The sequence below is a fragment of the Tachypleus tridentatus genome, chromosome 1, assembly GCF_004210375.1.
Source record: "Tachypleus tridentatus isolate NWPU-2018 chromosome 1, ASM421037v1, whole genome shotgun sequence".
Classification (NCBI taxonomy): Eukaryota; Metazoa; Arthropoda; class Merostomata; order Xiphosura; family Limulidae; genus Tachypleus; species Tachypleus tridentatus.
The window spans coordinates 177,831,599-177,847,411 of record NC_134825.1 but is presented as its reverse complement, the minus strand read 5'-3'; the positions used below and the strand labels follow the sequence as shown (position 1 = coordinate 177,847,411).

Here is a 15,813-nt window from a genome sequence, read left to right as displayed (position 1 = left end):
TAATAGTTCTATCACCCAACATAGTCAGACAATTTTAGGTGAAACCCAACTTTCCTCTCTGACAGACTACATATTTTATGGACTATGTACAATTTTTTTTCTTCTTAATCCAAGATACCCAGTTATATAAGATTTCCTTACAATGACCCACATTAACTTGGTGAGGCCTAGAACATACAAATATATCTTTTAAAATCAAAACCTGTTTGTTAATATTTAAAATGTTTTAGCTTCTAGTAACATTGGAGATCACATGGCAATTCCAAAACATACATTCAGTTTTCTCTAATTCAACTGTAAACACACGAGGAGAAACATAGAACAATTACTTAGTTTCAGAAAACATCACTAACATTTTCAAAAACGTACTTTCTCAAAACAAATTTTTAAGACCAGTTAATCTATAAAACTGGTCCTTCCATATGACATACAGAAAAAAGAATTATTGATATCCAATTAATTTCTTACCAAATAATAATAACAAAATCCATTGAAATAATAAACTAATCAAAATTAATGTTTTTTATTATCCCAACTGTTCGTGAAACTGGAATATTTCAATTATATTCAAGAAATTCAAGTTTATTTTGCTTCATTAATTAGTTTTATAATTCACAAAAATAATAGATTATTCAAAATCACTATCTTTGATTATTTGAACTATCCAAGTTCACGTGAGAACCAATTTATTGAATGTACACATTCAATGAGTTGGCAATTAACCAATCACCATATTCTGCTAACTGTTCATGTCTAAAAGTTAATGTAGTTTTTCTTCCAAGTAGGTCCGATAAACTGTGGTATGTTGTACACATCACAAAAAAAGCACAAACTTAATGTAATTTCCCTCCACAATATTCAGTAACTAAAAAACCAGATCACTGTTACATACATCTAACAGCCTTTCCGTCTGATGTTGTTCTGTAAGCCAGTCATACAAAGCTACGTGGAAAAGTTCATCATCAGACTTAAGAGCCAGCTGAAACATCTGCTCAAACTGAAACAAAGAACAAGTTATTCAGAAAATAACACAAATTACCAACTTAACAGGTTCTACTACTGAAACAGTCAGATCTTCAGAGCCAATGTAACAGGTTTTATAGTCAAAGCAAAATACTATAACGTTATTAAGTATAATGTAAAACAAACTGATATCTTCTATATCAAGGAAAATCACAAAGGAAGTGACCTAACATGGATATGTTAAACATTAACATGGTTAAACCTGTTAGATTACATATGTTGGAAAACTTCATAGCTTTAAGTTTGATAGAAATGTGAGAATTGTTAGTGTATAGCTAGAAAGACTCACATAAACTCTAGCTTCTTCCTGCGACAATAAGTTGGGATCTCGAGTTGGTGGTGGACCAGGAACTCTTGGAATGCTGGGAGACTGTGGGAGGGAGGTGCTGAGGGTTAGCAAGTGATTTAAGTTCTCCATGACCGTTCTATAGCATTCCATTCTAGAGAAAAACAATACAGTTCTTGACATCTTAAAACAACTGCTGGTTAAACTTCAACATAAAAAACAAATTAAATAAGTACATGAATATTAGAATAACATTTCTTTATTGTAAATTAATTACCTGAAGCTATAAATATGTGTAAGATAATATGACTGTCTTACTGAATCCTATCAATGTGTGCTACAATGTCTAATCTTACCAATGCATGTTGCACAATCTGATGGTATCAATGTAGACAAAAAAGGATTGGATGTGCAACTTAGAGGAATTCAATCAAATGTGGCAGCCAAACTGGTAGCTACATTTTATAACACTGAAACAATCATAACTTAACTAAACCACATTTTGTTTTAGCTACCATCGTGCTCTGAAGTGAACAAAAACAGATCAAAGTATATATATATATTTTATATATTATAAAACTTTTTAGGTGCGGTTGTTGTGAAATGAAGAAATTCAATGAATTTTTTAATGAACTTTATTGAATATAGTACGTGTATTTGATAGTTGGATTAATGAACTTTATTGAATATAGTACGTGTATTTGATAGTTGGATACAGAAAGTAGAAAATTATTAAACCATCACTCCTGTTAATAACAGTTTATTTGGCAGGTGTCTATTTACACCTACATATACCTCTTTTAAAAATGTATACAACTTTACAGGTGTTAATAGGTTCCTTTAAAGTAATTCCACAGAATCTAGATTAACAGTTTCATCCACATCCACTCAGTACAGCTGTATCAAGCATCATTATTTATGTAAAATGCACAAATTAATATCACATGACTAAATGTTCTTTAATTAGGAAATGTTCAGGGTAATCTGTGCTTAAAAGTTGGCAATGAATAAAACCCATCCACCCCCCTCCCCATGATTCCTGAACTAGAAATTACTAATCTAGTTTGTTTGGTTTGATCAATCTCTGAACATCTTATCAGTTTTGTTTTTAAAACAGTGCAACTCAAATGACAAAAAAATTTTAAAAAAAGGTAAACTTAATCTCTGTTGAAACAATTGTAAAAAGTTCAGACCAGTAGCTCTCACAGACACACATATAAACTATTAAATTGGAACAATACTGTAACCCTTGCTGCTGCTGACCACACTCACCTACTAGAACAATACTGTAACCCTTGCTGCTGCTGACCACACTCACCTACTAGAACAATACTGTAACCCTTGCTGCTGCTGACCACACTCACCTACTAGAACAATACTGTAACCTTTGCTGCTGCTGACCACACTCACCTACTAGAACAATACTGTAACCCTTGCTGCTGTTGACCACACTTACCTACTAGAATAATACTGTAACCCCTGCTGGTCCTCTGGTGGCTCTCCATTCTTGTAGAAATGTAGGGCTAAACCTTGTGGATCTCTTCGCTGAGCTGCAGACAGAGACAAGTCGAGGATTCCTCTGTAGTAATGGGCTTGTTGAAACAAGGTGCACACAGATTGTAGATTTAACTGGGAACTGACTTGCATACAGAGCTGTGGAAGAACAAAACTCATATTACACAAGAGGATTTGGTATACCCTCCTAGAGAACTTGAAAGAAGTTTTGGTATACCCTCCTGTAAAGCTTGAACAAAACTGGTATTACACAAAAGAATTTGGAATACCCTCCTTTAGAACTTGAGAAAACTACTATAGTAAACCCTGTGTAAACTAGAAAATTTTGCAGCATTATCTTAAGAATTCTCTTACAAAAGGCTTTGTATAATAATTTTATTCAAACATTTTACTTCTCGAGTCAAGCAAGTATAACGTTCTGCCCAAAAATTATATATAATTAAGGAAATGCATGTTTAATGTCTAAGCCTGATATTTTACTCGATCCTGTGCAATTCCACCCGAGACAGGTTTTACTGTATTTATATTTTACAGAGATATGGTTTATGTACTGAATCAAACACTGTTCACTTACACATAACATGTAAATAACCTATCTAAAACTCACAAACATCTCCAAAGTACTTTTCTCAACCATTTTCATTCTTTTGAAATGAGATTTCAAGTACATTAGTTTCATAGTTAGCTCAGTATTTCACATTTCTTAGACCTAAATTCAGCTTAGTTACTAAACTTGATACTTTAATGTGTACATATATAATACTAATATAGTTACGATGTTTTTGGTTACTTCAAATGTATATATAAAACAAAAATAGAAATATTTAGTTTCAAATACTCCACATGTAAGAATTTATAAAAGTTCAGCAATCTACAGTGAACACCAAACAAGTACAAACATTGTAACTAGAAAATTGTTTGTTACAATTCTTTATTGACTGGCTTAATAAATAATAGTTTAGGAACTTATTTGTAAATAATAATGTATTATAACTGAAGTGTGAGTGTACATTACAAAATACTAGCACATTAAAAACCTCTAAGACAGGTCACTTTGTAAAGGTCAGTTTTATATTACTAGATACAGTAACATGAGTGGTGAATGTGTGCTGTGTTATTGTAACTTCTGTAATGTTAGCCAAGTGTGGCTGAAAGGTCAACTAATGTAAAAAATATATACTAATGTATAATGTTATGACACAAGTCTATTTAGGCTAAACATTTGCATTTCCATGTTATAATCTGTAGTTATTCTAGAATGAAAAAAGCATAACTCGTATTTATTTCCTTTATGGTAGTGCTGTGATTGGTTGAATCGACCAAACCCATACTGTGGGTTGTTAGTGACAATAACAAAGTTCTTTTCTTAAGAAAGGTTTGATAACTGTCTGAACATTATAATATTTTCTGATTCATAAAAGTATTCTTAATCTTAAAATAAAAATTATATTCCATGTTGGATAGACAACATGCACAAGAAAAAAAGACACAAGAGAAACATTACCTAACCCTTAAAACTTAATTAAAAAAAAAAAAATCTGATATTTTCTATATACAAACAGTGTAATGTTTGACAAATTCTAAACATACACCTAATTTAGATATATCAGGAAAACTCTTACATGTACAGAATGATTATAAGGTCAGTCTCAGGGACCAAGCTACAGGCTCAGTTTAATATACACAAGTCTCTCTATACACTTGCACACATCAAGTGTTTCCACTATAACTTTTGATACATAAAATGTGGTAGACTTTTAACATAGATTATAAAATATTTTGTATACAAAAAATACGATGTTTTAATGAAATATTTTTACGAAAGATATGTTTGTTAAAAGTCTTTTTTTATTACTAGTCTGAGTACAAAGTGATTTCATTTAAAAAATTTTTGTTGTCCCAAAAATTTCAAATATTGTTTGCAGGACTATAGAACTTCTAAATACATTTCAAACATTTGTATTCAGTAAGACTATACTTTACGTTATTTATTATAGTCTAATTATGCGAGGTCTATCACATCATCAATCTCAACCATGCTACTTGTCCAGTAAATGTGAAACTGACCTTAAGTCTTCCCCATCTTGTCTGTGTTTTAGTGAACTGTATTTTGTAACATAAAGTCCCACTTTAATTATTATAATACATATATTTTAGAAAAATTAAATAACTACATTTAAATGAAGTTAAATAAGTAAACATGGATACATTTTATAATCCCATGTTGTAGCTTGTACTCTATGATCATTTTTTTAGAAAATGTGCAGTATATTTGTTTTGGGCTTGAATATTTTAGGGTTATAATGCAATTAATCAGAGGATTAGATTTTCCGTTTTTAACGCAGTTCTTCCTCAAGATTTTGTTTATTCATTAAACTTCATTTAAATATAATTATTTAATTTCAATATATGTGCAGTTAAATAACCAAAAAATTGTAAATAGCTATATAAATACCATAGAATTACACTATAATTTACTAAGCTCCTTAACTAAGATGTATTTAGACTTTAAAATACATAAAACCTCAAGCAGACTCAAAAACAAACAATACTTACCTCATTGAAACCTTGGATTGAGAGAGTAGTGTTGTATTTTGAAAGATAAAAATGGCAGAGAAACTATCTAGGGACATTCTAAGCTGTTGATTAATTGGTTATTCACATGCCATATATTGAAGTAAGTATATATAAGGGACTGTTTAAAAAATGGAGAGTTGAAAGGAGGCCACTATGTATGATTCAGTACATAAGCCATATATCAACAAAATAAAAATATATTAGGTTCTAATTTTATATTCTAGCTGATAATACTAGTAATCCGAGTCCCTAGTTTGTACAAAACTATAGACTTAGTATCTTAACATCACAAACATCTAATTTTAAAACACTGCTACATTCAACAAACCAGGTAACTCACTAAAATTTATATTAAAGGCATGTTCTTTTAATATTTATTTTAAGAAATTAACTCATAATATTAAAGTTTGAATTATAATCTACAATTTGGTTCCAAACTTATTGACATAAATTCATAAAATAATACTTCAATAAACTTTAGGATGCAAGTCAACAAACTTACCCATAGAAAAAGATTAGGAGTTAATACATGACCAGAACCTAATCACATCAACATATCATTGATTATATAAACAGATACATGGAAAGTAATCAAACAACAACAAGGGTAGTTAATAACTAGTGTTCTACTGGTGCTCACCTGCAAAGCTTCCCGTAACAGCTTTTCCTTCTCTTGTTTACTCTGGATGTTTCTTGCATTCACTAACATTTCATGTGCCTGTAACCCACAAGTGTTCTGTTATTAAAAAAACACTGTCATAGTTCAGACACCAAGAACTAATTAGTAAAATGTTTGTTAAGTACACGTGTGTCTAAACTCTGGACGGCAGTAATTATATAACATACATTCCTATTACTTACAACTAGCTGCAACACAAAACTATCACCCATCAGTTGTTACACCCTCAAAAACAACACAACACACAGATAGATAATTATGTAACAAACATTAGTAGAACATGCATATGCAATACACATTACCAACAATAGACTCAAAACACACAGATAAGTATATAACAAACATTAACAGAACATGACCCACACAATACAGGAATATTTATATAAAAACATTTCATCCATCACTAGATATTACTAACACAAAGAAACAAGCATATGGCACAATTTATTCCCCACAAGATGTCATCTGTCCACCAAATGAAGGATAAGAAATACGACAAATAGTATCACACTCATGCACAGACTAAGTAGAACTTTTGGGTGATACATGGATAGTACAGACTAATAGGAAGTGTTCAGCACTTCCAGCTGGTACAGAACAACAAAGTAAGTGGGTTTATCTTACCTTAGAAAATACAGCATCCTCTACTTTGAAAATTGTAGGACAAACTTCTCTGAGACGGCCACTGATAGCATCTGTTGTAGCATTGTCATCCAAGTATCTGTTGATCAGAGCAGTGACCAAAGCTCCAGCAACCTGTACCAGAAGAAACCATAACCAAGTTCATGAACAGTACCTTACCCCATCTACACACTTAAACAATGAAATGCTAATTCAAAATTGACATTTGAAAAGGAGAAATTCACAAATTTCTCATGTAACTGAAGAAATGTAAAAACCCACTATTTCTTTATATTTCATAGCAGTCTGACAGTAAAATATCAACAAATAATATTGTTTTGGAGCAACATGGGATCTATGGATCAATCTCAGCTGTTCCATTTTATAAACTAAAACTATCATGAAATAAATGTAAATGAAAAATGTTAAAGGCAACCCTTAACATTTGTATACTTGTCAAGCCTTTTCTTAAATTTACTGTTTCCACAACTTCTGATGATAACCCATTCCACTTTGGTACAAAAATAAAACTGTCTTTAGTGAAGATCACTCATCCATATCAAACTTCATACTCATGTCTCCTAGTCCTAATATTCTTACTGTTAAATAAGAGAAATGATGTATCGGTAACATTTGACAAGTTGTCTGGCAAGATACCAGCTAATTGTCAAACCAGATTAAGGCTCTTTCAGGCCTTAATATGCAGCTCAAAAACAACAAGATGGCATGTATGAGAGAAAGGCTTCAAAAACCATAAACATCTTCAAAGGTCATGCCTCCTTCCACACCACGAAACAGCTTGGTTAAACTTTGCTGAAAAGCACCAAATATGGGATGTAGAAAAGTGGACGAAGGTTTTGTTCTCTGATGAGAAAAAATTTAACCTGGATGGTCCAGATGGCTTCTAACATTACTGGCACAATAAGGATATCCCACTGGAGACATTTTCTACACAACACAGTGGAGGAGGTTCCATCATGAACTGGGGTGCTTTCTCCTTCCATAGAACAATGGAGCTTCATGTTATAGAGGGCAAATGTTTGAAGTTATTTGCAATGATGGCTGTGCAACTCACTACCAAGACCTCTTGCTAAGCATTTCCTACCCTGTTTAGGACTTCTTTTTTGGTATGGTCTTAAACTTTTGACCAACTAGTATTTAGGATAATTTCACAGTGTTCACATTTTTCCTATTAAATGCTACAAAATTTTTTTTTAAACCTTTTCTTATTTTCATCTTTCGAAGCTCTACTCAAGTGGTTGAGTCTAACAATACAAAATGCATATTTTTTCTTTATGTTCATTGGCTTTAAGATTTTGGCCAGCAGTATATTCATTATTTTTTAATAACTGACCTTTCAGCAATGCCTGGCTGACCTTACAGAAGTTACAATAACACAGCACACATGTTACTGTATCCAATAATATAAAACTGATCTTTCAAAGTGATCTGTCTTAGTGGTTTTAATATACTAGTATTTAGTAATGTACAGTCATATTTTGTTTATAATACATTAAACACATTTATACATTATTACTTATAAATAAGGTTTTATGCTTACAGTGTAATGTTTTGTAAAATACAGTCACATTTCAGTTTTAATACATTACACATGTTTATACATTATCAGTGAACTATCAGTTGGTAAAAACAGGAATTGTTTCATTTCTTGTTTGAAGCAAAGTTATACTCCAAATGCATAAAAAAGGTGAAAAACAAAAACAAAAAATAGCAACAAGTAGGCAAAGGTTAAAAAGTAAACAAAGCACACAAAAATATAGGATTTGTGTTTTTTGTAGCTGAATTCCCATTAAAAGGTAAAACAAATAAAATTTAAAAGACCAATAGTACAGTGAAAACGTTCTTTAAAAACAATGGTAAGTTGTGAATGTAAATACATCTAAAATGATGCTGTTGCTCACGGTAGTAACAATGGCATGGCAATAAAATGTGGACTATTATGACACAATGGTGCATCAGTGCTGAACAAAGGAAAAAGATGGATTAAAGAGTTGTGACCAATGCAGAGCCTTGTTAATACAACTGCTTCATTATGAACCCTGCAGAAACTAGATGGCCAAAGAACAACAGTAGGTTTTATCTGGAAAACCTTGTTGGAACATTCTTCACCCCAAGCCAGCTGTCAACTGGTGAGAAGAAAATGGTAGTATAATGGTCTGGCAACAAGCATGACGAAAGATTCCTCCTGTCTCATCTGGTTGTTTAAAATGGTGCAGCATTTTATAATGAATACTGTTGAGTCTGACAGAGGTACAGCAAGACTGATGAAGAGTGATCTTCAGTTACAGCATGGTGAACAGGTAATTGTCAGTTAAATCCACCTCCTGAGAAGAAAGCAGCAATCTTGATGCCAAGAAAGCTGAGGAGGAGGCAGAAGAGGGGAAAATATAAGACTATGGGAGGCGTACAACACACTGACCACCCAATTCTGGTCACACACAACTTTGGAGCTGGTGGAACTAGAGTTGCTGAAAGTGATCTTAATCCAAGATTCCTTCTGTATTCAATGCTTGACCTGCCACACATGGGCACAAGCCTGCTGATAAACAATGCAGTTAGAAAAAGAAAAATAACTTTTTAAGTTCTCCCAGGCTCATTTTTGAGCCTTCCATATCTCCTGGCAGACTATACAGTATAACTACTGATCCTACACAATTGTCAATTGATGGCAGAATCAAGTTCTGAGAGAGAGGCAGTTGGTCTGCTTCAAACTTCCACTGTGGCATGCAAAGAGGGTTCCTGATATAGGGCCAAACATTACAACATGGGTAACCTTACATAACAGATGTAGGGAGACATGGAGAAGCGAATGTCAAAAACGAGAAGGCCAGTAGCCCAAAGTACTCCATCTTTGGGAGTGGAGATATGTAGCATGGACAAAACATCTTAACTCGAGAGACTGGCAAGAATCTCCAATTTAAGGATGTTAAGAAGATCCCTTTCAGCAATAACTCCTCAACATCTATTCAGGGTAGCATTGGGATTAATATGAATAGACAAATCCACAAAAGTCTTGGATTTCCTAGGAGTTTTGTATGTTCTGATTTCAATATTTCAATGCAAACATCTACAGACCTTAATTTTTGGACAGATTTTGGAGAGTCAGCAAAACCTTCCAATTCCTTCTGAATAAAAAAATGGTGACATCTGTCCAAAGGGCTTTTCAGATAGCAACAGTAAAATGAGGAATCAAGGTAGGTTTTCAACTGTAACTTAGGACTAAGTGTTACAGCCCTACAAATTTACCAATCAAGGGTGAGAAATGTGAGAAGCCACAGGATTAGAGAAACATGATGTCCACTAACATCACCCACCATGAAGCCCTAAGAGAGGACACACCACAGAGCTAAAAGCATAATGCTCACTTGTAATGCCAGGGTTTTGTAGACACTTTACCCAAATACCACCATCTGATAAAATTCACAATTCTGTTTAGAATGTCTAGTACTGGTACTCAGTTGATTCTAGCCCCAGAGGACCAGATGATTCACGTGGGTGGACATTCAGATCCCAAAAGAGGTAAACTGAAAAGAACCTTCCTTTGGAGGTGACCTCTCACTGAGGGACAGTCAGTAAAGAAGAAAAAAACAAAGTTATTTCGTCTTACATTCTTTGTAGTTAAATTTTTTAGTTTTATATGTACATCATGAAATAACCAAAAATCAATATAGTGTAAGGATACCACAGAATTACACCATTGTTTATCAAGTGTAGTAATTAAGATATATTCAGGTTTAAAAATGTAAAATTTGGAGCAGTAGACTCAACTTACCTACTTGAAATTTTGTATCACAAGAAAGAAATGTCACAATACTTGAAAATGGCTGAGAAAACCATTAATGGGACTTCTGAGCTTTCGACTGGTTATTCAAGTCATACACAAAAGTGTATATACGAGTGTTTTTAAAAATAAAAAAGAAGTGGCAATAACTTCACAAATAGAAGAGATAGGTGGTTCTTATTTTAGATTACAATTTCTTAGTATGGATAATTTGGAGTTCCTAATTCATACAAAAACTACACTTTATATTTTGATATCACATACGTCTAATTTGAGCCACTGCTGCATTCAACATAATATATGGCAAACAAAATTGATATTTTAGGTGTGTTTTTTTAATACATATCTTTAAATTAATAAATTAACTAATGTATAGTAATAAAATCTAAATTACAATCTACAACTTGATACAATACTTAACACTGATATATAATTCATAAACTAGTAGTTATGATAAAAGTTTGGATGAAAGTCAACAAATCAATAATGTGGCCTTTGATCAGTGTAAGCAGGGTTAGTAGGTGTAGCAAATAAGCCAGCCCTATCTTGTTTGAATGTAAACACTCCATTGTAAAATGCTTCCTTCTTCCACTGAAACAATCCAACAAGTCCAACCTGCTCATTTTTACATACCAACCTTAGCCTAACATTTAGTCCTAGTGATCCACTTATAATTTCATCCTACAGTAAATTCCGGCAGAAGTGTACAACATAACTTGCAGTGAAGTACTAACACAACAAACCTAAGCCTAACATTTAGTCCCACTGACCCACTTATAATTTCATCCTACAGTAAATTGTGGCAGTAGTGTACAACATAACTTACAGTGAAGTACTAACACAAGACTTGAAGAAGACAAGTTAAGCCTACAATACTTCTCAAATCTTCATGTTCCATATGTATTAACTGACTTGTTGCTTTTGCAAAATAATGTAAGGATTAGACAAAACTTAGAGTACTTTACACTAATTTTTAGGATGGTGAGTAATAAAAATTATTTAACTTAAAATATGTTTAAAAATTACATGTCAAGATTGTATAGTAAACTTTCTACTAACCTCTCTTCCATTACATACAAAGTCTCTGCATGTTATAACTTTCATCTGGTTTTGAAAGTCCTGAAATAAAATTTAAAATTTTCATAATGCTACATATAAATCTAAAAAATAAAGACATTTTTAAAATTCTGCAATTTTTATTCTGTGTCTAAATCAAACGAACCTCTTGTTAAGTTTTGTATGAAACAAATTAGATTTTTTGTTATTACAGCTACTTAAAATGGCTTTAATCATCAATAAACCCACATTAAAGAGTTTATAAACAGAACTCTGCTTACACACATATACTATATATGTAGTAGATTAAAGAAAGTATTCTAGCAATCAACATTACTTGTCATACCTTTGACAACATTCCTGTTATAATATGAAACTGGTGGTCACAAAGCACTTTCCAAAGACCTAGGACTTCACAAGTGTAATTCAGAAGTTGTTGTAGGTTGAGGAGAGAAGACCTTTCTTGTAGCTGAGCTTCGGCTGAAACATAACACACACCCTTACTAGTGAAAAACAAAATTCAAACACAATATGTATGTAGCATTACATCCTGATTAATGGAGAACAAAAGGAGTTACACACACAATGTGTATGTGCCCTTACATCCTTATTAATGAAAAACAAAGACAGCCATACATATCATGCAACTTCATACATTGGGCATTAGAAAACAAAACAGCCACACACAATACATTATTAATGCTGGGAGTCAAAAACAATTATAGAATGTTCATATTATCTAATACATGTAAAGTTTATTTATTAAAACAATATTACATCTCATGAAACCAGATCACTAGTATAGAATCAGTTCTCCTACTCACTTCTGTATAATACCATATTGGAGATCTCAAAATATGAAGTACAGAAAAGTTTATAAAAATACTGTATTTGGTTCAAAGGTTCTGGTTCCATGGAGCACCGATCCAAATGAATCAAGCAACTCCCGAGTTCTTGATGCTTACCTTGAGACTTCCTCGAAAGCTGCTGCTGCATCTGTGTCATCTCACCGGGGGTCAGAGTCTCTGGACGCAGGAAGTTGAGGACTTGTGACACATTCTGGCCAAGACTTACACTGGACAAATAAAAACCTGCAATACTTAGTCACAAGCTGTAAAAACAAGTAGGAACAAAAACAAATCCTACATAACCTTGTTACACAAGTTATCTATAAATAACTTCAAGTATCATAATGAAATGCATTTCAAAATCATTAGTTTTAAAAGTTTATTCACATCAAAAGACAAAATATCCAACATGAATTCTTCACTTATTGTCTGGTACGTTGATAATTATAAAAAGGCATTTCAAACATCCAGCAAAAAGTTAGAAACTTAGATCCACTGACAATTATTTGTTTATTGAAATGAATCACTTCCATAATCTTAACAAGGCTGTCAATAAATAGAAACTAGACACAAAAGAAACCCTCACCATCCTTGATGTTAGATTAGAAGAAAATTCAAAACATTTAAAACCTTCAACATATGCATAGAGATTGTGTCATCCAATAAACTGGACACAAACCAGACAATGAAAAGAAAGGAAAACCAGTAACTTACTATTTTAATCAACAGGTTATTTAAAGATTCAAAAATGTTTTTTTTTCTCTATTTCTGCAGGTGCATGTTGTTCTTTAGCCACAAAAAACTTCCAAAAAACAACCAAAACAAGAACAACCAACTATGCACTCACTTGTACAAGAGGTTCCATCATTACTTCTATTTTGTGGAACAATAAGAAATGAACCAGAAAATTCTCAAGATTTCTCTCACATTAGAGTACCGACTGTCCATCAAACATACACTGCAAGTTCTTATGTCAAGATGAAAATATTATTTAACCAACAGAAGTGAATTCTAAAAATTTTGTGCAAATGATCTGGATTGTTTTAGAAAATGACAACATAATTTAAAACTCCAAATTCACTTGTAGTAACAACCATGAGCTGTCAGAGCTTAGGTCATCTTCTGTAAAAAATTAAACTGCTGGTGAGACATTTTTAATTGTTGGAAAAAAAAAATCAGTAAATTAAACTACAATACTTTACTCAACTAAATAAACACAAACAATAGAAGTCTTTTAAAGATGTGAAAATAATCTTTTACAAAAAATGGCACAAGGTGTAAAATTCAATATTCAATAAAAAGGTTTCAAATTTGACGACTTTCTTTAGAAGTTTGAACACTCAACAACAGTAGACGTCAAAACAAAAAAACTTTCTATGAATAGCAATTAATCTAGTAACAATATCAGAAGTATTAACATCAGGTAGTGCGAGTATAAAACAGGGAAACAGTATAATAAAATATATAAAAATAATATAACACAATATAATAAGGCCAATCATATTAGTCAAGTTTAAAACACTTTTAAACAACAGAACTAAATTTTTAAAGTTAGATAAATTTCCTATTAAAACTCAATAGCATAAATTACAGCTATTTACTAAAACTAATAAAAGTATTTGACTGAAAACAAATATCAAAATAAAACCAACTGGCTTTCAATAATGGATTAATATATGGTTTATAAAGTTAAATGTAATTTTCTTGTGTAATAATAAAAGCATGTCATTGTTACAGTGTATTTTGGTAAAGTTATTAGAAATACAAGTCACTGTATATTGAGAAATCTCTGAACTTTCTTTAATACTAAGATCATTTGTGAGGTCATTGTGTATATCCTTGTGTGGAAGCGACAAGTGTTGTAAGTTACTTAAATTAGGTCATCCTCTATATCCTTCTGTGAAAGTAAGAAGTGTTGTTATCAGTTACTTCAGTTAGGTTGTGTATTAGAATTTTTATGTCGTACAATTTGTTTGAACACAAAATGAGCTAATTTAACCTGAAATCTTGTGTTTTGTATTACAGCACATGTAGTCTCATCACTTAACTTACCCGTTAGCACCTGTTGCCAGACTGAACTGTGAATTATTCTGCACAAAATCTTTAAGTGCATGGAGTTGTTCTAGGTATCGACTCAGATCTTCACTCGACACACTGCTTGCTAGCTAAGTATTAAAAAAAGAAAGAAATTCCAGAAGGTAAAATGTAATCTGGAATTAGTCAAAAACAATGTGGTTTCACACAAATCAGGATTTTTAGGCAATCAGCTATAAATGTTTTTACGTATATAACAACATTCAAAGTTATTATCAAAAATCTGTGTAATATATTAAAAAATTTTTCTTTAAAATATACAATGGTTTAATTATGTTTCCATACTACTTGTACTTCAAATTGTGTCTGATTTCTTATTAAACATACCTATACTACTTGTACTTCAGATTGTGTCTGATTTCTTATTAAACATACCTATACTATTTGTACTTCAGATTGTGTTAGATTTCTTATTAAACATACCTATACTACTTGTACTTCAGATTGTGTTAGATTTCTTATTAAACATACCTATACTATTTGTACTTCAGATTGTGTTAGATTTCTTATTAAACATACCTATACTATTTGTACTTCAGATTGTGTTAGATTTCTTATTAAACATACCTATACTATTTGTACTTCAGATTGTGTTAGATTTCTTATTAAACATACCTATACTATTTGTACTTCAGATTGTGTTAGATTTCTTATTAAACATACCTATACTACTTGTACTTCAGATTGTGTCTGATTTAAATTCTGATTTCTTATTAAACATACTGACACATGAAAACACTATACTCACATAATCCACATCACCTTTCTTTGATTTATATGGAATATCTGATACAACTTTTAAATTCCAGATGGGTCTGAATATTTAAAAAAATATCAGAGTAAGGAAAAAAACACAAAATAAAATGAAAATACAATATACAAATAGAAAATTCCATTTTTCAATATTTTAATTGTTGAATCACTACTAACGATTATATACTGTTGGCAACGTACATTACAAAAGTATTGAGTCGCTATTAACAAGTATAGTGTTAATGATGTACGTTATAAGAGTGTTAAACTATTATTACAGCTAATCATTACATTAAACTATTATTATAGTTTGTTATTACCTTAATATCCTTGACAGGTAAAGATATAGACCATTATGTTTACCAGAGTAAATCATCTCTGGGCCACCACTTGGTAGCTGTTGTTGTGTTAACACTGACTGTTGTTCCTGAGAAGGAATACCATACGTTTGGTTCAGAGAGACTACTGGACTGTATGGAATGCCTGGTTGTATACCAATCAGTTTCAGTTCATTATATTGTCGTAAAAACTAATGATAAAAAATGTGAAGAATTTTACC

The 15,813-nt window shown here is 31.9% G+C and overlaps 1 protein-coding gene across 1 annotated transcript in view; it reads right to left on the bottom strand.

The window, feature by feature from the left end:
• Positions 1-15,813, bottom strand: part of Nup154 (nuclear pore complex protein Nup154) — a 55,008-nt gene that overhangs the window by 12,880 nt on the left and 26,315 nt on the right. Inside the window, 11 exon segments of the mRNA XM_076465791.1 lie at positions 893-997; positions 1,313-1,463; positions 2,766-2,962; positions 6,042-6,119; positions 6,705-6,836; positions 11,563-11,622; positions 11,906-12,039; positions 12,525-12,634; positions 14,460-14,572; positions 15,250-15,316; positions 15,575-15,737. Coding sequence (XP_076321906.1) covers positions 893-997; positions 1,313-1,463; positions 2,766-2,962; positions 6,042-6,119; positions 6,705-6,836; positions 11,563-11,622; positions 11,906-12,039; positions 12,525-12,634; positions 14,460-14,572; positions 15,250-15,316; positions 15,575-15,737 — 1,310 coding nt within the window.